This window comes from Camelus bactrianus, chromosome 16, assembly GCF_048773025.1.
Source record: "Camelus bactrianus isolate YW-2024 breed Bactrian camel chromosome 16, ASM4877302v1, whole genome shotgun sequence".
Taxonomy (NCBI): domain Eukaryota; kingdom Metazoa; phylum Chordata; class Mammalia; order Artiodactyla; family Camelidae; genus Camelus; species Camelus bactrianus.
The window spans coordinates 43,464,283-43,490,952 of record NC_133554.1 but is presented as its reverse complement, the minus strand read 5'-3'; the positions used below and the strand labels follow the sequence as shown (position 1 = coordinate 43,490,952).

Below are 26,670 nucleotides of genomic sequence, written 5' to 3'. Positions count from 1 at the left end.
TTTGGGGTACAAAGTTTTCATTAGCTTCTCAAAGGAAGACCCAAGGAAATTTTAACATCCAGTGCTCTGGAATAAAAAGTCCCAAGACGGAAGTCGAATGTTCTGTAAAATGTCCAACCCCCTAGTTTATAAATTCCATCAACCGGCCCAAGAACTCACATCCGGCTCCACGTCCACCAGACAGACTTTGTTTTTGGCCATCACAACGTGAATGGCCTCCAGACTGGTTCCATAGAGGTTTTCCTTATATTCACCATGCTCCAGGAACCTAAAACGCCACCACAGGGGAAGAGGCCTTCAGCTCCCGAGTTTGCCTAAATCATCTTGGAAGCAGGACAGCCTGCCCACCACGACTTCCCTCTCGCTCCCCACCGCCTTTTCGGGAAGCCCTCCCAGGAGGTCAAGGGGAAGGCTGGACAGATGCAAGGACACACACTGAGCTGCACAGAGGCCCGACCGGCCCATCAGGCCAACCTACTTGTTGTGCTGTAGGTCGGCCTCAAATGCTTGCTTAGAGACGAAGTGATATTCCACCCCGTCCTTCTCGTGGCTCTTCCGAGGCCTGGTGGTATCTGTGAAAGAAAGAAAGGAGGACAGCTGGGCGGAGGTGTCACATCCCGGGAGCCTGGGTGCTCGCTTCTCACAGGAGCTCATCGCTGATTTATGTGCAAACCAGCCTCTTCCCTCAGTCGCGTGTCCGCGTGTGTCGGCCACATCCCCGATGCGCACAGCTCTGCCGTGTAGGCAAAACGAGGCCTCCCGTTCTGCAGGTGAGGAAACTGAGCGGTGCCGAGTAGTTAATGGGGACACCGTACAGATGTCCCACGGCCGGCAGGGAGCAGAGCCGGGTGAACTCTGTCTCAGGCCAAGCGAATGCTCTTAACCGCTCTGCCAAACTGCCTCGTTGACGCTGTGGCTTTTAAAGACTCGCTGAAGGAATTCCTAGTCCTCCAAGTTTTTATTTTCTATTTTTCTTTTTGAGAGCCAAGGGGGCAAAAATTCAGATGACCCTGCTGTATGCTTTTAATTCTGTATCACTTCCCACTTTGAAAGGAAAGGTGAGGTGAAGACAGACCCTCTATGGACTAAGTGTTTCAGCAAAGCTGATTCTCCCACAGTTTGAAACAGTGTTTCCCCTCTGATTTCCATAATAGAATCGAGGCACACACTTCTGGGGAAAAATCAGGTCCTCCATCCACAGAACAAGAGCACACATGAAGCAACACACAGCTTCTCCCAGAGCATTCCAAAGAAAGGGGGTCTCAGAAGACAGTGTTTTCTGGCCCCTGGGAGCCACCCAGGGGATGCTCTGTGCGCTAACGTGTAGCATGTTTGTCCAACCTCTGGCAGAGCTGCTAGGGTCACTTTTCTCGCCAAGTCATTCCCTTGCTTTAAAACTTTTATTCACCCACATATTACATTCTAAACACCCTAGATGAGTATCTGAGCCCCTCGTGACCAACCCAGCCTCCCACTCAGCTTCACCTCCCCCCACATCACTCACACGAACTCTCCAGTCCCTAAGACTGCTATGCTGAGTCACACTTTGTCCCTTTACAAGTTTTTCCCTTGGTATAGAGAATTCTTCCTCTTCTGCCTGGAAAACTCCTATTTACACTTCAAAACCCAGCATAAAAGTCACTGCCTCGCCCAGTTCCCAATATCTGGGAGAAAGTTACCTATCTGTGGGGTGCCTGGGAGCAGGTAGGCTGAACCATCCAGGTACCCTCCCCCAGGGGATGGATCTGAAGTCTTCTGAAGGATCCATATATGAACAACTGCCACATGTCCTGTTTCAGCCCAACCTATCAGCTGGAAGGCCGTGGCCCCCAGAAGCCTCCCAGGTCCATCACAGGTGTGCTGCCAGAATGGCCTCCCCAGCTGCCGCCCCCCACACCCAGCCACATCCCTGCCACTTCCGCTAGGGCTCCAAAAGACAATTCTGACCACCCACAGACTGGGTTATGGGCCCAGGGGAATGATATGGTAAAAGAAAGGATTTGTAGCTGCCCTTCCCCAGAACATTCTAGAAAAGGTCCTATTACTTCCACCAGAGTAATGGCCACCAGGTGCCCACACTGTGTCCCTCTGAACAAGAGGATTGAGAGAGAGTCTTAGAGAGGAAAGGGACAGCCAAGGACAGGAAGTGGCAGGCAGCAAGTGAGAGGCTGTTGTGTGGCCTCGTTAAGAATGTGACTGAGGCAGGCTGCCTGGGTTTGAACCTTGGCTTCACCACTTACCAACTGTGTGACATTGGGCAAGTTACTTAACCTCTCTGAGTCTCAGTGTCTTCCTCTGCAGTACAAGATGATGAGAACCCACTTTTCAGGGGTACTGGGAAGGCTGACCAAGTCGCTGCACATAAAAGCTCTTGGTGTAGCTCCTAACACTCTTTAGCCTCCTTTTCCTCATCACATTCAGGACCAGGACCTCCACCTACCGGACTTCAGCATCCCTGGCTGCCTCTGGACTCGGCAGTGCACCCAGCCACCCTGTTGGGCTGGACCCAGCTACAAGGGAGTACCTAAGCAGTATCACTCACCGGGCTCTCTGGCTTCCCTGGCCTACTGTCTTGCCCAAGCTGAGAGCAGGGGCCATAGGAGTCAGAGTCATTGAGAAGAGGAGGCTGAAATGGTGTTGAGTTGAGGTTGCCACTTTGCCTACAATGTGTTCTAGACTCAACTCCCATCCCGGGCAGGAACCAGGCAAGTGGTCTTCCAGTTCCTGCCTCAGGGGGCCCTAGGGGATCACTGAGAGTGGTCTCTTCCCATCATGCCTCTGTCCCATGATCTGCCTATAGCAGGCCGTGCCTGGCAGTCCCTCAGACCCAAAGTAAGGATGAAGATGGATACATGGAGTCAAGTCCTCAAGAAATACTTACATGGCTGGCGCACATACACACACAAACAAGCAAACCCATGGGCCCTCTTACGTGGAACGGCCACACCAAAGTGCTGTGGGTTCTCTGCCACCACCTTCTGCTTCAGCTCGTGCAGTCGGGCTCCCAGAGACCCTGGGAAACAAAAGGAAGGCTGATGAGTCCCTGCTGAACTCCCTCCCCAACCCTCCAAGTAGGAAACCAGGCCACTCCCTGGAGACATCACCTACCAATCAGAACTACCAGGCGGGGCCGCTCTCCAGGCTGGTGCTGGTACCTGGTCACCTCCTCGTAGGTCGGCAGCTCCAGAGTCTCAGCCACTGCAGACACCTTTCCTTCCTGCGGGCTTTCCAGTCTCTCCCTGCGGCCCAGCCGGAAGCTCCTCCGCAGACCAGCTTGGGGAGAAGGGCGAGGGGACACTGAACCATTTGTCCCCCATCTTTCTACAAAGACTTTCTCTACCTGGTCAGACCTGAAGGTGAAACTGAGACCCACTGGTCTCTCCCCCGCCACATTCTGCTACAGAAAGGGGCTGACTGGGATGCACAGTAATACGATGAAAGGGTGACCACTTGGCATCCAAAAATTAGGGTTCAAGGCTACTGTCTTATTGGGCATGTGATAGACCTCAGACAAGTCATCACCCCTCCGAGCCTCAGTTCCCTTATCCAGGAAATGGGAATACAAATCTACAAACACAATGGGTGCTCCTAGATTGGATTCTAGATCAGGGGAAATGCTCTAAAAGACATTAGTGGGACAACGAGCAAAATTATAATATGAACAGTATAGTAGATAATAGAATTGTGTGCATGTTAAATTCCCAGAATTTGATAATAGCCCTGGGTTATATTAGAAAATGTCCTTGTTCTTACGTAAGAACACAGGCTGAGCTATTTAGGGGTGAAGGGACATAATGTCCACAACTAACTGTCACATGACTCAGAGGGGAAATGTGTGTAGGTAGAAAAAGGAAATGAAAAAGCTAATACTGCAAAGCATTAACAACTGATGAATTTGGGTGTAGAGTCTATGGGAGTTCTTTTCAGTAACTTTGAAATTACTTCAGAATAAAAAGTTAAAAAAGCTCTTTGCCCATCTCTAAGGCCTTTGGAAATATTAAACAAAACAAAAGAAGTGAAGCACTTTGGAGATTGGTCAAAGGCTCCATTGCTGTACGGGGGTGACAGAAACACTGAATCAACCACAATTGTAATTACGGTAATAATAAAATCAGTATTAACACAGGGGTCCATGCCCCCTTCCTGCCAGGGAGCTGCTCCCAGTGGCTGGGGGAAGTTGGGGTGGGGGACCCCAGGCCTCAGCAGGCTCAGCCCCATCTCTGGCTGACAGCGACTGAAGCGAAATGTGGGTCCCACAGGCTCAGTGGTTTTTTAGGGGTTCCTGGGGCTCGGATCTCTCCCTGACCCCGGAGCCCACGGCGGGATGTGCGTGGGTGGGGAAGGGGGCATCAGGGGGAGAGTCCCCACTACTCACCTACATAGTGTCCTTTGAAGTACCCCTCACAATCACAGGTCTCTGGGAATTGGAGAGGGAGGCCAATGAGCAATGCTGGACACACGCCCCAGCCCAGAGGTACCTGGGCCCTGGGTGGCCCGGCGGAGTCCTCAGAGGGGCTCGGCTTGGGGCAAATACCATGTCCTGGCCACCCCAGGTCAACAAGTTCCTCTGTTTCACCCAGTTCTCCGTGCTTAGGCCACAGAGAGCCTTTACAGCCCTGGCCGGGGTTCTGGGCCAGCAGGCCTTGTTCCAGCCCCTCTGAGTGAACAAGGAGAGGAAACTCACTTGCCCGGCCCTACCCTCCTGTCTCGTGCCTGCTCCCCGGCCGGGTCGCACGATCGGCCCAGCCAGAGTCCAAGGAGGGCCAGGCCCCACCTCCCCACCAGCTCTGCAGGCCTCAAGGAGCAGGCTGGTCCGGCTGGCAGAACCAGGAGAGCGGAGCTGAGAGCCAGAGGGGCACAGCCACCCCTGACTCGGGGGAGGGGAGGACAAGTCCTTCCAGCCCCAGTCTACGGAAAAGGGGCCTCGTCCACATGCACAGGGGACAAATACCAGGCCTACCTTTGTCACAAGGCTGATCATCTGCGGTTTGCACAAAAGACAGATGGAACAGCATTAGTGGAGGGGAACCGGGAGGCCCTGCGGCTGAGAGGCAGCCGCAGCCTCCTGTGCCTCAGGAGCCCTCCATCTGGTCCCTCTCTCTCCTCCAACAAACCTGTGATCTGAGCTGCGGTGCATTATTAAAACAAGACTTGCTCTAATTAGTCTTCCTGTGTGTGTCTCATTAGTGGCCCAAAGAAAGCCAGCTCCTCACTGGCATAAAGCAGCCTCAAGGCCAATTGACTCAGCAGCCCCTGTGACTTAAGAGCAAGTCCAGAAAAGTGGCTGTTGGCGGTGGCCGCCCAGCCAAGGGAGTTGATGCCTGCAGAGGGACCAGGACCTGCTCTCTCTTTGCTGGGGTTGGAGAATTGCCTGAGCAAATGCAGATGACAGAGAATGGAGTGGCCCAGAGCAGGGCTGTAGGCCAGCCGTGCTCCAGTCACCTGGCATTGTTCAGGCCCTCTACTCGGTTCTGAGCCCCCCTGGGCCCAAGAGGCTGTACCCGGGGAGGCTTCCTCTCCACACGGGGCTCTCACCTGGGGGCTCTGATCTCAGGCCCTCTGGAAACCTGACACCAGTCCCATTCCCTTGACCTCATGAGCCTCTGTTTAACCATCTTGGAAAAAGGGATCTCCTGATTCTGCTACTACAAAGGCAAGAAGGTAGGAGGGTGTGTATTCTAAAAGGTGCACAGAGCCAGGTTGCCAGGTAAGATACAAGACACTCAGTTAAATTTGAATCTCAGATAAACCACAAATCGTTTCTTAGTATATCTCCCAAATATTGCATGGGATATAGTGACACTAAAAACTTGTTCATTGTTTATCTGAAATTCACACTAAACTGGGCGTTCTTTATTTTTATTTCCCAAATCTGGCCGCTAATACAGAGACACAGGATTGTGCGTGGCCATCCCCGTTCCCTTCCAATGTCACTGCTTCTCAAACTGTCAGGGTCAGAGAGCCCCTTGGGAACCTAAGGAAAGCTGTGAAGGCTCTCCCAGACACAGACATGCGGACACACAACACACACACAAGAGCTTGCACGCAATTTTGGGACAGATGTTAACACGCCCCGCAGTGTCATCTAGGGGCTCCAAATAGCTCCTCTCCAGAGAACGCTCCCCAATCCTACCCCACTTCCCCTCCTCCTCCCTCTCCCCATCCCTTCCTCCCTCAGGAGGCCTGAGAGCTCAGACAGGACCCTTGGTGCCCACTCCAGGCCCATGCTTGCCTCTTCCCAGCACAAAGCCCCCAAGTCCTAACCCCAGCCCCGGCCCAGACTGCTTCCCTGAAGATCCGTCCTACCAGTCTACTCACAGGGGGGCTTCTTGAGGCTCTCAGGGCCTGGCAGGGTGCCCGTGGCTCTCCGGTGGTTTAGTCGCCTATGGGGACATGAGAGGATGGGTGGGCCCATGAGCAGGGCCGAGGACCAGTTGGAGGGAACCTTCTGGAAAACTCAGGGAAACCAAGGCCTGAATCCCACAGGTGGATACAGCCTGGCACGCCAAGGGCCTCCTTGCTTCATAGTGAGTTCCAGTGAAGGGGGACATTTTCACAGGTGCTCACTGGTTCACAAAGAAGAAACTGAGTTTCTTGCCCTGGGAGAAGCTTGCCCAGCCCAAGACGGTCGCGCACAGAGGTTCAGCCCATGGTCAGCGCACGGTCAGCAGTCGGTCGTGACTTCCCCAAGGCTGGTTCTCAAGGAAAGGAGGCCCCTGCTCCATACTTACCGGCCTCCCCATCTCTGAGGAAGCTGGAAAACAGTAGAACAATTCCCAGGAGAAGCCAAGGGCGAAAGTGACTCTAATTGAATGTCCTCCCCTCAGAGGAAGGCACAGCCTGGGATATCATCCAATGCAGCTGTCAGTGGAGAGGCAGCCTCCAAAGCCTCTTATCTCTGGGCTGAGAAAATGCCCAGGGCTCTTGGAGGTGTCTAGATTTCCACGTTTAAATGCAGCTAAAGAGCCTTCCCCCAAGACCTATGCAGCCAAAGACGCAGACGGGTCTGAGGCTCCCCGAGGAAACAGAGCAGCAGCTCTCAAACTTCAGTCCCTCAGAATCACCTGGAATATCTGTTAGAACACAGGGCTCGGAGTCCGCCCCTGTTGTTTCTGATCCAGCAGGTCAGGGGCAGGGCCCAAGGATATTCATTTCTAGCAAGCTCCCAGGGGATGCTGATGTGCCTGGCCTGGGGACCACACCAGGAGAGCCACTGAAATGGATGAACCCTGAGGTCTGTTGCTACAGCATCATCCCATACCCCAAAAGATGGAAGAGGGCTACAAACCTCAGGAGAGGCATTGTAGGCATAAGTGCCACACCCTCTGACCTAGGATTTACACTTTTGGAAATCCATCCTAAGGAAAGAATTTGAAATATGAGGAACAGTCCATGTGCAAGATAATTATTTCAGCCTGTAGCCGGGAAACGCTGAAAGGAACTTAGAAGCACAGCCACAGGGAAGGAGTGAAGTCACTTAGGTATGACCCTTCCTCAGAAACCTTCTGTGCACGCCCGGATAAGGGCCAGTCCTCCTGCTAGGACCTCGCAGAGCCCAGTCCTGCTTCCTCACATCCATCACATTTATATAAAGTGTTCATCTGAACCATGTGCAACTTCCCAGCTAAACTGTAAACTCCTCCAGGGCAGAAACTATACTTGCTGCCTGTGAATGAATGGTCTATCTCTGGATGAAATATTATATAGCCATTAAAATTACACAATAAAGAATAGATAATAATGGAGCAAATGCTCATATCAAAATGTTGAGCTACCAAAAATTTTTTAAAAAAGGAAGATTTCCAATTCTATGTGCACCACTCACATAAGAAGCACAGGAAGGAAATAAATTACGCTGTTTAGATAGAGGTGAGACTTTGGGTAATTTTCTTTTCCTTGTCCTCCTCTTCCGTATTTGTATATTTTATGTCTCAACTTGCCCTATATATGCATGATAAAAGATTGATTAATTGAATAACATAGATTTCCATATATTTATTGAAATCTCAAACAGCCATCACCACTGGTCATGGGAGAAGAGCCAACACATGCACAACTGGTACTTAGAGAAGGACACCCTGTGTGCCGCTCTGGCTGTGTCGGCAAAGATTAGGGGCTTTGTCATGGATTTATGCCTCTGGCCACCCCAGAACCACACCCCCTTACAACACACCCAAGACCCACCTTTCCTGGAACTGCTTGGAAGGGATGAGGCCAGCTCGAAGGTTGGTGTCCCCCACTCGCTTGGCCTGCCACCATGTGGGGTCGTCCCGGCTCACCACCTCCAGGACCTGCCTGCGCTGGAAGGGCAGGCCTGCTTCCTGGCAGGGAATGGCCCGGTCCTCCCTCGGGTTGTAGTGGAAGAGGGCCCGCATGAACACCTGCAGGGGAGGGGCTCAGTTAGGCAGCCCTTCGCCAGGTAAGCATGGATGTGTCTACGCCACACAGAATGCCAAAGGACAACCACTGTTCACAATTAGATGCACAAGCAGCCTCAAGAACAGAGAGCTAATCAGAAACCCACTGCACATATTCTCTTACTGTTCTTCAACCATTTTGAATATCATAGTGGGGAAATCCATTAAGAACCAGAAAATTGAATACATGGGACCTCACAGATTTCCCTTTCCAACCTAAACATCTCCTTATTTACCTGATCTGTTGTCCTTATAACAGCCTCTTACCATACACAGCACAACCATTAATCTTGGGAGCAAAAATGAAAAGCGAGTACAATTTATAACTCAAATGTTATTTCTGATATGCGAACTGCCCCCAATGATGCCAGCAGCCATCTGTTAGATAAGTAATCTATATGTTTAGATAAGAATACATATCGACAAAACTACTGTTCCTGATTCCCCATCACCACTTTTCAGTGGGTAATTGACATCCACATCTTTTATGGCTCAATCTTGCCTCATCTGTCATATGCTTGGCCAACTCCCAACTCTCCTCTTTACCCTGAAGTCATCCCTCTAAAGAAGATGATGGAGAAGACATGGCATTCCGTCACACTTTTTTGTCCTCTTCTATAATTCAGTGGCATGGACTTATTTTATTTATTTCTGTTTCCAGAACATTAGGACCCAATTACTTTAACAGCAAATAGGTTAGGGAAGAAAAAAAAAAGGCCAGAAGGTTTCCTTAGACAAATACAATTCATCTTCATGTGCCAGGCAGAAAAAAATTCAGTTAGACAATTCTAAGAACTTTTTGGCCAAATATTGTGAGGACAGATACCCTCATTGAGCCACAGATGTTACCAGGGTCCCAGGCACTCAGAAGAGAGTATAATCTTAAATGGCCAGCCCTTATCAAGCATCTAGCTCAAGAAGAAATATTTAGAAAAGGATGAGCTAAGAGACAGGCTACCTACTTTGTCCCCCAGGAAAATCAAGTTCTCTCCCTGTATCAAGTTAAAACCTGCAAAAGCTGCAACTGGTGACCACATTAGCTTGTCCCAGGAAGAACAATACCTTCCATCAGGTATTATGTGTGCCCTGGGATTCAGTTGAAGGGTGCAAATAAGAAATGGCCATATAAAGATTATTTCTCCATCTACCATAAAAAACCATCAAAGACATCGTCCACTATTAATCACCATTCATCAAACTATTTACTGACATCTACTCTGTGCCAAGTGCCGTCATGTCCCATCTTTCATGCTTCTAGTCCTGGGAGACAGGGGCTGGGAATTAGCTTTCTTGAAAAATCGGCATTCGTCCTTCCATTCACTGATGAAAAGATGTCATTCTTTACATTCTCCTTTCTGCCTTGTTTTGTTGATTGTGAGATCAAAGTAATGCCCTCTTCAATCTTCCCACCCACCGCCTCAGCTCCAGGTTTAACAATCTCTTACCAGGGCTTTTACAAAAGAGTCCTACCAGGTGCCCCGGCCCCAGTCTCCACCCACTCCACCCTCTTCCTTTCACTGCCCTAGGGAGTTTTCCAAGACACAAATGTGGTTGCATTTAGAAAATAAAACAAACAAACAAAAAAACCCAAAACCAAAAAGACAAAACAAAACAAAAAACACCTTTAAGAGCTTCTCATCACCTATAATGGGGCTGTAACTTGGGCTGTGGGGTGCCCTCCCATATGCCCTGGGGCAGTACCTTTTCAGTGCGCCCCAGGCTGACTGCCCAACAGCTTTCTCAGCCACTAGGATCTACTCTCCCCTAATCCAGCAGGCAGGAAGTGCTGGGAGCTAATCCCAGGGTGCAGCCTAGTGGGACTTGGCATATGGGTCCCCCAGCTCTTGGGGAGGATGATGGAGGCATGCGTCTACAGGGGATTCCAAGTTCTGGAGCAGGATTAGGCTCCGGTTGCCCACGGTGGTAACTTGCTTGAGAACACACCCTCTGATGCACTGGGTACCTTCCCTCCCCCACTCCTGGTGTTCCTGGGGTCGCCTACAAATAAACCATTTACACTTGAACCCTTGTTTCAGGGTTGGCTTTGAGACCCTAGACTAAGCAGGGATTGTGCCCCAACCCTTAACAAAGCAGTCAAAGAAATTCAGAAGCTAGCCTTCACCCACCTCCCCAGCATATCCCCCCGCCCCCGGGAGCCCCACCGCAGTGCCCTTTTTCATTGACCCCATCCTCCTTGACACATCTTTGAGCCTAGGAGTATGCAGGCCCCTCTGCCCACACTTCCCCCCACCTCCTCTTCACCAGGCAAGTCCTCATCTCCATCTTCCTCAAAGCCTCACTTCCAGCACCCCTACCATGCGACATCTTCCAAGGTGCCTGTAATGCTGTACAGAATCTTTCCTAAGCACTCATCACATAGCAAGGAGAGACTTGCTCCCTGGCCTCCCTTTTTGAACCAGGAATCCTCAAAGCTACTAACCGTCTCGGTCTCTGACAGAGCACCTGGCACAGAGAAGGTGCCCACAAAAGGTAGGTTCAACAAGGAATTAAACAAATGGCAGTTACTTAATTGGTCCCAAAGCCGGAACATTTGGTACCTTCTCCTCCTCTTCACGGCCCTGATTTTCTACTTCAATTAAAAAGAACCTTGTCTTTTATTAGTAAGCTACGTCAAATCCTGTTTAGAAGAGGCTGGGTACAAACAAATGAATCACTTTGGGACTGAATTACAGTTCTCTACTGAGCACACGCTCTGAGCACCAGGCAGATGCTCTCTTCCCAAGTGACTGTTTCAGAGGCTGGGCTGGAGCCCGCCCACCGGAATTCCAACTCCCCCATACCTTGCTGTCCTTCAAGCGGTCCTCCTCCTGGGTAGCTGGAATGATTTTCAGGGTGATGGATCCCTGGGACTGTGCCTGAAAAGAGAGAGCACACAGCCATATCATCTACCAAGTCTAACCCTCCATGACTTCATGTCTTACTTCCCAGGTCTAGAAACTCATGTTCAGAAGGAAAGTTGGACAGGCTGCCTCCCCTGTGACCTACCCTTCTGTGGTGGCACCAGTTTGAATTAACTAAAGCATTTTCATGGGACAAAGGGACAGAAGATTTTAAATGAGAACGTGAGAACAACACATGCACTGAATTCAGCGCTCCATCCTTCCTGACGGCCAGTGCCCTAACAGGTTGCCCTTTTCTCTGTTCTCTTGGGTTATTTTAATAACCTAGTTCAGTTTCATCTTCTTCTTTCTTGCCTGATTTGGGGCTGGTTCCCCATTAGTACCTCCTTCTTTGTTTGCATCTTCCCCAATCTGAGACCACTCCTACCTTCCCAGGGGTTCCCCTTCCCTCTACCCAAGAGAAACCTGCACCCCATGGGGGTGGCGACAAGGAAGAACGCTGTCAGCCTATGAGAGTACGTCTCTCCCAATGGTGCCCCTGGCCCTGCATCGCTCTGGAACACAAGGAGGTCAGTGCTCAGAACCAGGGAAATAGGAGTGGCAGCAAGAAGACTGAAGGGTCTGCCAGCAACTCGGGACCCCTACAGTAGGGGCCTTAAAGAGCAGGCCTCCAAGCTTCAGGTCTCATCGTGTTTCTGCCCTCCAGACCATCAGAAGTTAGCAAAGAGTGTCAGGTTGGCAGAGAATGCCTGAGGATAAAGAGGACAGAACTACGTACCATTGGGGCTTTTTACAATTTTAGTTTTGACTTGAACTCTTAGAATGGACTCAGAAGATTGCTTCCATCCCAGCATTTGCTACCCTTGCATCTACATGCAGTTAGGAAAGGCTATATCCTCTTTCAGATGCTTCCATTAACCATGCACTGGTTGAGAAACCAGCCCTACTCCTACTTTACAGGAAAGGAAATTGAAACTCAGACTGATCTGATAACTTGTCCAAGGTTGCACCACTGAAAAGTGACAGAGGGGGGAGTAAAACCCAGGACCAGCTGGCCCCGAAGCCCTTGCTCTCGGTCCTCCTTGTGCTGCAGCGTTTTACTCCATATCCTCAGCCCTATGGAAGAGGTGACCCTTTTGAGGGGGTCTTCAGGAAAGAAGGCCGGGGGTAGGGAGGACGGCTGTACTGAAGAAGGGGTCTGAGAGGCAGGTGGTCTGGGTGCTCCACTCCTCCAACCCCCACCTCCCACCCCGGGCACACTGTAAGGCTGCTTCGCCTGGAGCCTCCCCATGAAACCAGGGAGACTGGGCCAGATCAGCGCTGGCTCCGGGAAGCACCCGGCTTTGGGTCTCTGAAGAACCACAGCATCCCTGGCACGTGCGTAGCACAGACCAGAATCTGGCTAATCTCGTCGGGCCGCTTATGCAGGACTGTGATCCCGTTCACTTCCCGGAGCTCATCTCCGACGTGGACCAGGCCTAGGAGACACAGGAGCGGACCATCAGCAAGAGAAGGGGGCCTCGGCCCCTGGAGCGCGGAGCTCTGGGCATTGCTGGCACCCTCCTGCAGAACCCACTGCAGGGAAGACTCAAGGTTTAAAGACGATGGATGGGACTGGGATGAAAGGAGTCCCCACGCGTGCTGGGTGCCTCGCTTGGCATCACAGCCTCACCACCACCCCATGAAAGCCCCACTTTACACACCGGCAGCAGAGATCCAGAAAAATGCTGCTGCCTGCCCAAGGCCACACTGCTGAGAAATAATGCAGCCAGTGTGCAGACACAGTTCTTTTGCCGTAAAAAGCCTGTGTTTGTTCTGCTGTGCCCTCTGCTTCTTTAAAAATAGCACTAATTCTTGGGGTGGGGAGCAAGATAAATTAGGAGTTTGGGATTAACAGATACACACTACTACATATAAAATAGGTAAATAACAAGGACCTACTACTGTATAGCACAGGGAACTGTATTTAATTTCTTGTAATAAGCTATAATGGAAAAGAATCTGAAAAGAGAAAAAATATTTATGTAGTACCTGTATAACTGAGTCGCTTTGCTGTACACCTGAAACTAACACTGTAAACCAACTACACTTCAATAAAAAAAATGAAATTAAAAACACATGTATCATTAACTTTTCACCCTCCTGGGTATACAGACATACTCCAAGAACGTCCTTCTCAAATATAACGAGAAAACTTAAAAGCACCAGGGAAGATGGCTTCAAGAGCGTTAGGCGCCCCTGTCTGTTGGTCTCTGCTTTAATGACAAGCATCTCTGCATATCAGGCTCGATTTGCTGCTATTCAATGTGGACACCAGCCCAGAAGCAGCCGCATCACCCAGGAGGCAGTAAGGGGTGCAGGGTCCTGGGCCCACCCACGACCCTGTGAGTCAGAATCTGCATGTTAACAAGACACTGGGGCGTTTCGAGTGCTTGTCAGTGTTTGGGAAGCACTGGTCTAGGACTCTACACAACAGTGATCTCCAGACTTTGGGGGTAACACTCCTCTGTTCCAGGAGTGCCCCCCAACTTAGTTCTTCCACACACCAGTTGACTCTTAACCTGTTTCCCACCCAGACAGTCTAGGACATGCATACCTCCCCTTGGTAATAGTGGCTTGCTAAGGCAACTAGGGGGAAGGGTGTCCTTGCCCTCAAATCAGAGTTTACCCACCAAGCTAAACTACCTATAGTCCCCAGGCTGAGCCAAAGCACAAGTCCTTTGATCACGCCCAAAGTATTCCGTGCCTGAGATTTTTTCAAAACAATTAAAATTTCTACCAGGCTTAGGAAAGAGGAGAGAATTCCAGCCCCACTCCCAGAAAGCAAAGCACAGCCCAAACAGGTAAGCACACAAGAGGGAGAAAGGAGACCCATGGCCAAAGCAGGGAGGCTGGGGGGTGATGGCTACCACCTCGGCCAGGCTGGCATCGAGGACACTCACCACTCCGGTCTGCTGCGCCCCCTCGCATGATCCTGGCCACTACGACAGCCCCTGAGTGCTCATCCCGCCGGATGGTGGCCCCCTGCATCGGAGACAGAGCAGGCAGGCTCCTGAGAAGCAGCCCCAAACCTCAGATCTCTACTCTTCTGGACGCAACAGAGCCTCCCCAACTCCCTGCCTCTGCCACTCCATGGGGCAGATCAGTGGACACCTTTCTCATGCTGAGGACGCAATAAAACCAAAATCTCAAATTAGCACAGCCCAGCACTTTAGAGTTTAAACAAAGCACAATAAAGTTGTTACAATCTCAGTTTAGGGATGAGGGACTGGGGCACAGTGAAGGTGAGCATCTTAAAGGTCACCAGCTGGTAAAGCTTTCTATGATGCCAAATCCAGTGCTTTCTCCATCACATCGCAGTCCCTGCCTCTTGCAGACAATTAATAATGAGAAGAAAATGTGCCAGCAAATTCTCCACCCGCCTCTAACCAGTCAGAGTTCCCAGGCCTTCTGCTGTTACCAAGGGGGACCAACTATGTCCCAGCCAGAGCTTCTCGGCCCATGAAGCATAGCAGAGGATGAGAAAGGCACTGACAAGCCCTCAAGTTCGTGCACCAGGCAGGCTGGACTGTGGCAGGGCAGCCGTCAGGAGTTGGATGGCCCTGGGTTTAAATCCACTCTGTCATTTACTCAGAGCGTGTGGCCTCAGCAAGGAAGCCCCTTATCGTCTCTGGGCCCATTTCCTCTGTGGTGTGGGCAAGCACTTAACTCATACGGTTGTTGCAAGGATGACATCAGGTAATGCACACAAGGCACTTAGCACACAGTCAGCACTCAATAAATGCTAACCACTTATTATTGGCTGTAACTGCACACTGGCACACTCACTATTAACTGCATTTGAAATCCACAAGATAAACATTGCTGGAAAGAGGCCAGCAGCCAAGAACCCTGTGGCTTCTTTAAACTTTCCAGCTTCTCTGTCCATCCTTTCCTCCCTCCCCCCCATCTCAGCAGAGGAGTTCCTCCTGGCTAGGCTGGTCCCTCTAATCCCGTCCCTCTCTCTCCAGCATTCTTAATGTCCCCTCTCCACTGGCTCCTTCTCCTGGTCTTAAAAATATTGTCAAGTCTCTCCCATCATTAAAAAGCCAGTGCCCCATCCAGCAGCTTCCAGTCTCCATTCCTTTGGAGCAAAAGAGTTCCTAGCTTCTCAGAGAAGCAGCATGTACCTGCTCCCTCTGCTTCCTGTCCTCTGACTTGCTCCCCCTCTGCCTCAAATCCACCAGCAAAAGCATCAATGACCTGTCAGCTGCCAGCCCAGCCGCCACCCTCAGTCTTCTCTCTCTGATCTGTCTGCTTTGCCCTCCCTCTGGATTGCTTTCTTAGTCTGGGACCTGCTGACACCTCTCTCCCAGTTCTTCTCAGTGTCAGTTCATCTCCTTTGCTGAGTCCTCCTCTAGCTGTGAACTCCCAGAGGCCAAGAACTAAGTCTTAATCACCTCTGAGCTGCCTGCACCCAACCCAGTCCCTGGCACTGGCACACAGGACGGATCATGATACATTTGCAGAGGGCATGTATAACTGCCCTACTTTGAAGGTAAGGAAGTAGAGGTAGAGGAGAATCCTGGTCAGTTTGCAGAAGTGGCTCATCTGAGGTCATTTGATAGAAGTTGAAAATAAAGAGGGCCAGCTGCTAGGGCAAGCCCTTAATCCTCTGGACTGTCACTACTTCCCTCCAGCTAATAAACAACCTCGTCCCTTGCTCGGACAATCAATACTGAACCAGAACCAAAATGATAACAATCTGTCAGCTGCGGAGAAGAGCAGCTGCTGCCCTGCGCTTCCTCGGAATTCAGAACAAGAGCTGGCAAACTTTTTCTGGAAAGGGCCAGATGTAAATATCTTCGGCTTTGCGGGCAACACGGTTTCCGTCGAGTCTGCCGTTGCCATGTAAAGGCAGCCACAGATAATAAATAAATGAACAGGATGGCTGAGCGCCAATAAAACTATTTATAAAAACTGGCAGTGGGCTGGGTTTGTCCTTTGGACCATAGTTTGCCAACCTCCGGTTCAGGGCATGATGACCAGGGCTGCCCTGCACAGCTGTCCAGGTTATTAACTGCACAAAGGAGCAGGGCCACAGCAAAGGGAGGCTGTATCCACCCAGTGCAAGGGGTACTCTGCACACACTGGCATCGCAGGGACCAGTGGCCTCCTTGACAAAGCTGCCATCACTCACTCGGAAGACTTCAGGAGGGTCCCTTCCCAGGTTTCTGGGTGGGTGGGCGTGGGGAACTGGGAGAGGGTAGGGAGGAGTGGTGGGTGCCACATACCAAAGGTTCTTTGTTTTTCACCAGGCGGACAATCTTCACTGATTCTTCATCAAAATCCTCATCGATATTATCGGGCAGAGGGGGAAGAACAGGGTCAAAATTCTTCTGGGCAACTGTGTCATGTACCATGAGCATGGCCTGTCAGGAAAGCAAGAGGAACGATGGGCTGGCCTCAGAGCTCACAGGGGTCGGGGAAGCTTGGCTGGGCAGTGGTTTGGGGGTCTTGGATTGGATGCCACAGACAACTACCCCAGACGCTGGTGCTGAAAAGCCCCCGCTCAGAAATCTCCCTCCCTTAGTCTCACGACCAAGCGCTCCCTCCTGCCCCCATCCCAGGAGACACAAGATGCGTGGGTGAGCAGGGACGGCGGCGTGACTACCCTGAGGTGGGGGGTGGACAGCAGCTGGAGCAGCTCCCTCTCGTCACTGTGCACTGATGCAGCCTGCAGCTCCTCCATCACCTGGAGAGGAAGGAGAGAGGAGGCCACAGACGGCTTCAGGCACTTCGAGCTTGCTGGGAGTCACCCAGAGGAAACTCTGCTCCCTGGGCCTCAGTCCCAAGGGCCCTCCCAGCAACTACTATAGCACCAGAGGGGCATTGGACCCTCAGCCACCCCAGGACTAATGCTCCTAGGGAACCAGAGAGCTTGAACAGCCTCTGCAGGCTGATTCTAACCAGATCTAACTTATTAAGCCCTTCTTGGGCGCTGTTTGCCTTATGTGGACAGACTCACTTAGCTCTCACAGTGAACTAGATGTGGCAGGTACTATTATTTTGCCATTTCACAGGTGAGAAGTAAATAGGAGAGATGAAATCTCTTGCCCAAGGTCGCAAAACTGGTAAGTGGCACAGCCAGGATTTCAACCTGGGCTGATCTGGTTCTCTTGTCTGTGTCCTCACCACATTTTCTAGATGAGGAAATTGGGGCTCAGAGAGGCTGAATGACTTGTTTAAGGTCACAGAGTTAGTCAGAGAGGCAGCGCTGAGCCTGGGAGCCTGGCAACCTAACACCATCCTAATGGCATTCCATAGCCAAGAAAGACAGGCGGTCTGCCCCCATTCCTCGCCAGGCCATTGCCTAGGGTTATGTGAGTTAATTCAGAAGCCTGAGTTAGTACTCAACTGGGACAGCCTTTTTTCCCAACCATGCAATGCAGAGGACAGGGTCATAAGAAATGGGGAAGGATTCCTTTAAAAAAAAAAAATAGCCTGAGCCAGTAAGCAGGGACACACGGCAAATCCGGGGACCCAAAACTTCACACGGGGCCTCCTGGAAGCACTGGTACAATGTGTGTGTTTGACTGCTCATGTCACCAGTCCGCAACCGTTTGGGAGCTGTTCTCACTTCACAGCTGGGGAAACAGACTTTCTTGGGAACACACAGTAAGTGGGCATCACCATGTCACCATGTCCCCTGGCCCTGTCCAAGGCTCATGAGATCCTCCCTGGCTGTTAGGAGGCGAAGGGAAGGAGATGCTCTTCACCTTGGGGCTCCCGCGTCCCAATGTCCCCTGGCTAAGCAATGGCAAGCAGGCCAGATGAAGGAGCTAAAGGGTGGGAGAGGGGCTGAGGCCGGAAGAAGAAACCTGGGGCTTACATCCTCCGCGAGGGCCACAGCGCTGTGCAGAACAGGGGTTGGACTTTGCCTCTCATAATAGCGAAGCTTCTCGTGAATCTGCAAAGACAGCTGATCTCAGGCTGGGACCTCCCAAGCCAGCTGCCCAGGTTTACCCTGGATGCCACACACCCTGCCCACGGCTGTGGTGATGCCTAGGGCTGCAGACTGGGTCATCCATGGGACAGTATAAGAGAAAGCCCTGCACAGTGGGCTAATGAAGACCTTGCTGGGGCAGCGAGGGCTTTACCTTCATTAAGTAACTGAGGCTTTTTTCACTGAAAACATCCCTCAGGAAGCCCATCTCTTCCTTTTGGTTGGAGTCAGGTCTGAGCTGAGACGTCAGCAGCGCCAAGGTTTCATGCAAACCTGAGGAGAGTGTAAGAAAATAAAATATAGTCAATGCAGTGGGTACTCTGCCCTGTGGGCCCTCCAGCAACACTTCAACCCTGCCGTGTGCACATTTTCTTCCCAGGCTCTCATTCCCAGGGCTCAGAGCAGACACTGGCAGCTTTCTTCGCAGCCCCAGGTTGCTGGGCAGGCCCAGCTTCGGGCGAACTCACCGGAGTCCTCAGACAGCACTGGCATGTCTGTGCTGGTCAGATCTTGAGCTCTGTCCGTGGATTCTGGGAGAAAAAGTGGGGGGCGGGGTGTGAAACTCCATCAAGTATATTCATTCAATAAATAGTGATTACACATGTACTCTGTCTGTCATGATCAATTTGGGGACAGAGGGGATGGGAACAAATAATTTTTTTTCAGAGAGGAAGGAAAGAAAATGAAGATTTGCTGAGTGCGCCCAATGTGTCAAGCATTGTGCTAAGTGATTTCATATGACATTTTTCCTAATCTGGTCAAAGCCCTGAGGAATGGTCACTAAGATTCCCATTTTACTGATGAAGAAACAGAGGCTTGGAGGATTCAGTAACTTGCAGGTCAGAATCCATACTCTGGTGGCGGGTCTCAGAGGTGCCCAGTGGCCCCTGCCTGACAGTGGGTGCTCTCCTCCACAGCGCCCCCCTCCCATCGTTACCTTCTAAGGGGCCTCTCTCAAGTCCTTTGCCTGTCACACCTTCAACAAGTATCTGACTGGGCCTACAAACCCCACCATCCCCAAGCCCCAACCTGAAGGGAGCCTGCTCCCAGAACAGAGTGTAGAGTGGAGGTGGAGAGACGTGAGTCGGTGTCTACTATGCCGGCGGGGGGAGCCCTATCTCAGCAGGCCCCCCAACGTGCTCTGTAGCACGTGGACCTCAAAAAGTCCTCCTTCAGAAGGGGATAAGGAGAGTAATGATTCATTTATTCTGCAAACATGGAGCCAGCCCCATTTCGCCCGCCCTAGTCCCGCTGACACCAAGATGCTGACACCAAGATGTGTAAGAATGGTACCCGGCCCTCCAGCCACCGCCCCGCCCCCCTACGCCAGACTCACCCTTTGGCTCCCTCTAGTTGTGCCCCCCCCCCGCCACTCCCCCAGGCAGCCGAACACAGACTCCAGCTCTCTTTGGGAAGGAACCTGTGGGACCAACAAGGAGAACGGCTGGGAGAAGGCGAGGCGTGACCTGGGGGACGCTCGGGGAGATCTAAGAGGATGCGGAGCGGCGGGAAAGGAGCGGGGCGCATCGGGGAGGGGGTGGGTGCGGGAAGGAAGGCCAGGGGCCGAGGGACGGGGACTGAGTAACCACCCCCAACACACAAGCTGGGGCTCCGTGGGCCGCGAGGCTGCGTGTGCGCTAGGGGCGGGTCTCGGCTCATTCTCCCTACCCGCCGGGCCCCTCCCGCCTCGGCTCCCAGCCCCTGTTCCGTCCCCTGCATGGGTTCCTACCTGGGCGCGCCGGGATCTCTGCTCCTGACCCGGAGCCGCGCGGCTGTCGGGAGCCTCCGCGCCGCTGGCTCCGCCTTCCCGGCCCCTCCCTGCCGCGGCCGCGCGGGGCGGGGGCGGCGGAGCCCAAGGAGGAGAGGCGCGGGGAGGGGGAGGGGGCGCGCGGGGAGGAGGGGGAGGAGGGGGACCCGCGGGGAGGAGGGGGAGGAGGGGGACCCGCGGGGAGGAGGGGGAGGAGCGCAGGGCGCCCGCGGCGTCTGGCACCGTCAGCCTTCTGCCAGCCCAGGCTCCACTCTCCTGCGTGGTGTCCCTCCTCCGTGTCCTCCCACTCGAGCCCCGAAGAGCGCCTTGCCTGTGTCCCCGACCCGGGGCACACAGCCAGCCTTCCCTCCGCCCCCACCACCTGCACATAAACCATAACCTGCGTGCGGAGGGGTGGACGCTTGCTTAACACAGAATTCGATTTTGCAAACATTTATTGAGCGCCCTCCAAGTGCCAGGAGCTGTGCCAGGGCCTGGGGTTCCGAGACCACCAAGGCAAGGATTCTGGATCCCTGGCCGGGGCGAGAGACCCGTCAGACGCGAGAGCAACTAGCAGTAACAATGCAACGTACTGGGAAAGATTTATCGGTGCACTGGGCCCTGGGGGCGCAGAGAAGGGAGAGAGGAGAAGTCGAGCCAGGAAGACTGTAAGGCTCAATCCTGCCCCGGCGTAGTAGGCGGGGGTGGATCTGCTGCGGAAACGGCGGCTTGTGTGCAGGGGCTTCTCCTGGGGGACGGGCTCGATCGTCCCCGGCCGTGACGATCACCGACTTTTATTGTGCTGTCTCTATGCCCGAGGTGCTCCTCAGATCACTTCGCATCGCATTAACTCCTGAGATAGAGACCATTATTTCTGCTCTGTAACTGAGAAAACTGAGGCTCAGGGGTGGAAAGATGTGTACGGAGGAGATGGCAGGAGCTGCTGGATGAATGAGCAGGTGGTTGTGGGTATTCGGGGGTGAGGAGTCGGCCAGTGAGTCCCCTCCCCACACTCCCCGCAGCAAAGAGCACGCAGCACATAGCGGGAATGTGGACCCAGGGTTAAGTGTGGGAGTAAGTTTAGCACGTCAAGGAGAAGAAATGCATCCACAGGCCCCCACAGCCTGCAGGGCATGGGGAAGCTGTTAGTGGCAGAATATGTCACGATCACATTTCCCCTCCTTCCTCAGAAATTATCTACACCAGTGCTTCTCAAAATGTAACGCGATTATGAATCATCTGGGGGTTGTGTAGGGCTGAGTGGTGCCAGATTCCGCATTTCTAACAAGCTCCCAGGTGATGTGATGCTGTTTGTTTCAGGACCTCACTCTGAGTAGGGAAAGCCTACAGGAGACACATTTTTATCTGGGATGCTTGGAATTAGAGAGATATCAACAGCCGTCTGATACAGGGTCAAATGACTTTTGACAAGGCACCAACAATGTGCTGGAACAACTAGATATTCATGGGATGAGAGGGGTCAATCGCCACCTCACACCACATAAAATGTTCAATTTAGGAGGGACCGTAGGCATAAACGTAGACGAAATTGATAAAACTTCTAGAAAAAAACATAGAAGAACATCTTCTCAATCTTTTGGAAGCCAAAGATTTCTGAGAAAGGACATAAAAAGCATGGCCTCTAAAAAAAGAAAAGAAAAACTGACTTCATCAAAATTTAAAATTTCTATTCATCAAAAAAATATTGTCAAGAAAATAAATAGACAAGCTGCAGATTGAGAGGAATTATTCATAACATGTACAGATGACAAGGATTTGTACCCAGAAGAAAGAACTCCTGTAACTCAATAACAAAAAGACCAACAAACCCACCAAAAACCGGGCAGAAGATGTAAACACGCACTTCACAAAAGACGATATATAAATAGCCAATAAGCAAGCGTATGAGAAAGTGCTTATCCAACATTATCTGTCATCAGGGAAAGTAAAGCCACAAGCAGGTATCACTCTGCATACACTACAGTAGAGGGTTAGAATAAATAACACGTAAGACTTGAAGCACCTGGAACTCTCAAACTGCTGTGGGAGTACAATCACATGGTACAATCACTTCTCAAAACTCTTTGATTTTTTAAAGAGTTAAACATATAACTATCCAATGATCCAGCAATTCCACTTCAAACTGTTTATCTGAGAGAAATAAAACATCTGTCCACAACACCTGTACATGCATATTCAGTGCATCTTTATTCATAATAGCCCAAAATGGGAAACAATCTAGAGGTCCATCAACAAGTGAGTGGATAAATAAACTGTGGTACATCCATACAGTGGTATATTGACTCATCAGTAAAGAGCAACTACTGTTGAGCGATCACCCCCACCATGCAACAACATGGATGAAGGTCAAAACATCTTATACGGAATGAAAGAAGGAAGACTTGAAAAATACATATTGTATGATTCCTGGGGATAATGTGATCTGTCACTGCACTCAGAGGCCTTGACTTGGCTGAACCAGAAACACAGTTTATTATTGTTGTTCAAATTACTAAAATTACCCCAGAAGAGACATAGTAACAGACCAATTTCACTAGAGTAGAGATGTCAAAGAATTGCTCCCTCAAGAAGCATCAGGAAGAATTCTCCCAAACTTTTAAGGAACAATTATCTTGAAGTCTTCTCGCACGTAGAAATAGAAGGAAATCTTCAAAATTCTTTGACTAAAATCTGTCAAAGAAAGTAACACACACACACACACACACACACACACACACACACACAAATCAACCCTACAAACCAGTCTCACTTACTAAAAAAATCCTAAAAACTATATTAGCTGACAATTTCACCAGAACACGAGAATAATAATACAAATGATCAACTAGAGTGTATTCTAAAAATGGCTTAATATTTGTAAATAAAATGGCTTAACAGCTGAAAATCTATTACTATAACTCCATGTAAGGTAATCTATTAATAGGGTTAAAAAGTGAAATGTTCATATTATTATGTCTTTGGATGCTGAAAAGACATTCATACGTGATTTTTAAAAAATATCTTTCAAAAATGAAGGTGAACAAAAGGTTAAACATAGTTACTGTGTGTGTGTGTGTGTGTGTGTGTGTGTATACTGCTAGATATATATACCCAAGAGCAATGAAAATAAAAACACAAAACTTACACAAAAATGTTAAAGCACTATTATTCATAATAGCCAAATTGTGTGAAAAAAATTCAAAGGTCCATCAACTGATAAATGGATAACCAAAATGGGATATAACCATACAATGAAATATTATTTAGCAATAAAAAGGAATAAAGTACTGATACATACCACAACATGGAAGCACATTAAAGCATTATGCAAAGAGAAAGAAGCCAATCACAAAAGACCATATATTGTATGATTTTGTTAATATGAAAAATCTAGAATGGGCAAATCCACAGAAAAGACAGGAAGTAGATTAGTAGTAGATTAGTGGTCGCCTAGGCTGGAGTGATGGAGGTTGGGAGCGACTGCTAATGGGTGTGAGGCTTCTTACTGAAACGATGAAAATGTTCTAAAATTAGATTCTAGTGATGGTTTTACGACTCTGTGACTATACTAAAAACCATCGAATTATACACTTTAAATGGATGAAATTTATGGTATGTAAATTATATCTCAAAGTTGTTTTTGTAAAAAGTAAATGGTCTGAATCCCCCAAATAAAAGACAGAGATTGTCAGTCTAGATTTAAAAAGAAAGACTTAACTATGTGCTAGCTAGAAGAAGCTCATTTTAAACACAAAGACACATGTGTTAAAAGAAAATGAATGGGGAGGAGGGTACAGCTCAGTGGCAGAGCACATACCTAGCATGCACAAGGTCCTGGATTCAACCCCTAGTACCTCCATTTAAAAAAAGAAAAGAAAAAAAAAGAAAACATACCAACCCTCAATGTGTATGACTATAATAATTATTTCTCAAGGAGCCTACCATCACCTGATTCCTACATGAGTAGATGAGAAATAAGAGCCATAAATACTAGAAAGAAGGAGGCAACACAGATGATACATGGTACACCTAGAAACCCAGGGCAATTGACTAAAAGTAGAAATAGAAATGATGAGAAAATTAAATAAGATGGTGGGTAACAATTGATATTAAAAGTTCAATGACTTTCCTATGAACAAAAATAAATAATTATAAAGCATAATGAAAGAAAAAAATTCCAAATTAAAATACCAGCCAAAAGATTAAATACCAAGTTATAAACTGAATAGGAACAGTAAAGGACCTATTGCTATATGGGTGGGGAGGGGAGGCCTTTAAAACACTAGTGAAGGACATATACAATAAACTGTAGCTCACATAGGGAAAAGGACAAAGGACAGTTCAATACTGTAAGCATGTCAATTCATTCTAAAACAATCTCCAAACCCAATGCGATCCCAATTAAAATACAAAGAGGATTTGCAGAGGGAACTCATTAAATGATACTAAGATTCATCAGGAAAAATAAGCATTGGTGAATAGCAAGAAAATTCTGAAAAAGAAAAGTTATGGAAGCAAGCTGGGGGGTGGGGGGTGTACAGTGGCACTAGCCCTATAGATATGAAACGTTTCTGGTATGAAAATAATTTTTTTAAAGTTTAGTACAGAAGAAACCATCAACAGCTAGACAAAGAGAACAGAACAGAAAGTACAGAAATAGTCCTCATGTATATGATAATTTAACTTTTTAGAAAGATGACATTATAAATAAGTTGGGGGAGAAAATACTAAAAAAAAAAAACAGTGTCGCTACATGCAAAAGAATCAAACTGGACTACTTTCTTCATCTTATACAAAAATTAACTTGAAATGGATTAAAGACTTAAATATGAGACCTGAAACCATAAAACTCCCAGAAGAAAACAAAGGATTTGACATCGATCTGAGCAATATTTTTTGGATATGTCTCCTCAGGTAAGGGAAACAAAAGCAAAAATGAACAAATGGGACTACATCAAACTAAATAGCTTTTACATAGCAAAGGAAACGATCAACAAAACAAAAAGGCCGCCTACTGAATGGGAGACTACATTCGCAAACGATACATCTGATAAGGGGTTACTATCCAAAATATACCAAAAAAACTTGTACAACTCAACATCAAAAAAATCCAATTAAAAAAAGTGTGCAGAGGACCTGAATAGACATTTTTACAACGAAAAGATACAGATGGCCAATAGGCACATGAAAAACTGCTCAGCATCACTATCACCAGAGAACTGCAAATCAAAACCACGATAAGATATCACTTCGCACCTGGGAGAAAGGCTACTATCAAAAAGACAACAGGGAGAAGGTATAGCTCAAGTGGTAGAGCATATGCTTAGCACGCAAAAGGTTCTGGGTTCAATCCCCAGTACCTCCTCTAAAAATAAGCAAATAAACCTAGTTACCTCCCCTATCATCACCCCCCCCCCAAAAAGCAAAATGAAAAAGACAACAGATAATAAGTGTTGGTAAGGATGTAGAGAAAGGGAACCCTCCTGCACTGTTGATGAGAATGAAAATTGGTGCAGCCACTATGAAAAACAGTACGGAGTTTCCTCCAAAAGCTAAAAATAGAACTATCACACAATCCAGCAACTGGGTATTTTTCTGAACAAGAAAAAACATGAATTCAAAAAGATATATGCACCCCGTATGTTCGATGCAACATTATTTACAACAACCAAGATATGGAAGCAATCCAAGTATCCATCAATAGATGATTAGATAAAGAAGATGTGGTGTATATATATACACACACACACACACAAACACACACACACAATGGAATACTACTCAGCCATAAGAAAGAATGAAATCTTGCTATTTGCAACAACATGAATGGACCTAGGTGACACTATGCTAAGTTAAATAAGCCAAAGACAAATACCGTATGATTTTACTTGAATTTGGAATCTAAAAAACAGAACAAATGAACAAAACAGAAACAGACTCATCAATACAAAGAATAAACAGGTGGTTACCAGAGTGGGGATAGGGTTGCGGAATGAATGAAATAAGTGAAGGAGACTAAGAAGGACAAACTTCCAGGTACAAAATAAATGAGTCACAGAGATGAAACGTACAGAGTGGGAAATACAGGCAATAATATTGTAGTAACTTTCTATGGTGACAGATGTAACTAGACTTAGCATGCTGATTGTTTTGGATTGTATAGAAATATCAAATCTCTATGTTGTACCCTGAAACTGACATAGTGTTAGATGTGTGGGTGAATGCGAGTTTAGAGCTGGAGTGCTGGGGAGAGGGCTGCACGCCAGGACAAAGGTGACTCAGGGCAGAGTTGGCCAAGATGGCCAGAAGCCCAGGCAGGGTCACCTCAGCCACCCAGGACTTGGTCAAGATGTTCCAGCAGAGCAGCCACAAATGGAAGAGGAAGATGAGCTTGATGCCAGAGGAATGAATGACTTGGGGGTCCATCTTCGCAGGGACAGAAGAGTATAGAAAGCATGCTCTGAAAAAGACACAGCATCATGATCCTTGATCCTTGCAGAGGTGACAGAAAGAATCTGCTTCAGGCTATAGGTCCCTGCACCGAAGGGAACAGGGAATAATTCCAAGAGGAGAAATGGACTCACTTCCATCAAGAGAGTGAGTCAGAGGGTCTGAAGAAAGGATGGGCTCAGACTGTTTATTACATCTCAGTGAGAACAA

General features: G+C 49.1%; 1 protein-coding gene across 4 annotated transcripts in view; it reads right to left on the bottom strand.

Annotated features, from left to right (window-relative positions):
- Nucleotides 1–26,670, bottom strand: part of MPP3 (MAGUK p55 scaffold protein 3) — a 35,182-nt gene that overhangs the window by 3,844 nt on the left and 4,668 nt on the right. Inside the window, exons 1-18 of one of the 4 annotated variants that reach the window (XM_074343336.1) lie at nucleotides 19,993–20,054; nucleotides 19,600–19,683; nucleotides 18,731–18,793; nucleotides 18,418–18,536; nucleotides 18,150–18,227; nucleotides 16,932–17,012; nucleotides 16,552–16,689; nucleotides 14,221–14,302; nucleotides 12,671–12,756; nucleotides 11,219–11,293; nucleotides 8,185–8,381; nucleotides 6,319–6,383; nucleotides 4,961–4,981; nucleotides 4,376–4,417; nucleotides 3,109–3,273; nucleotides 2,933–3,013; nucleotides 479–572; nucleotides 160–268 (exon numbers count right to left, since the gene is read on the bottom strand). In XM_074343336.1, coding sequence (XP_074199437.1) covers nucleotides 160–268; nucleotides 479–572; nucleotides 2,933–3,013; nucleotides 3,109–3,273; nucleotides 4,376–4,417; nucleotides 4,961–4,981; nucleotides 6,319–6,383; nucleotides 8,185–8,381; nucleotides 11,219–11,293; nucleotides 12,671–12,756; nucleotides 14,221–14,302; nucleotides 16,552–16,689; nucleotides 16,932–17,012; nucleotides 18,150–18,227; nucleotides 18,418–18,536; nucleotides 18,731–18,755 — 1,458 coding nt within the window. In that variant the 5' untranslated portion in view covers nucleotides 18,756–18,793; nucleotides 19,600–19,683; nucleotides 19,993–20,054. Of the gene's footprint in view, nucleotides 1–159; nucleotides 269–478; nucleotides 573–2,932; nucleotides 3,014–3,108; nucleotides 3,274–4,375; nucleotides 4,418–4,960; nucleotides 4,982–6,318; nucleotides 6,384–8,184; nucleotides 8,382–11,218; nucleotides 11,294–12,670; nucleotides 12,757–14,220; nucleotides 14,303–16,551; nucleotides 16,690–16,931; nucleotides 17,013–18,149; nucleotides 18,228–18,417; nucleotides 18,537–18,730; nucleotides 18,794–19,599; nucleotides 19,684–19,992; nucleotides 20,064–26,670 lie in introns of those variants that run through there. The other 3 variants (XM_074343334.1, XM_045520037.2, XM_074343335.1) reach the window with 3 other exon arrangements.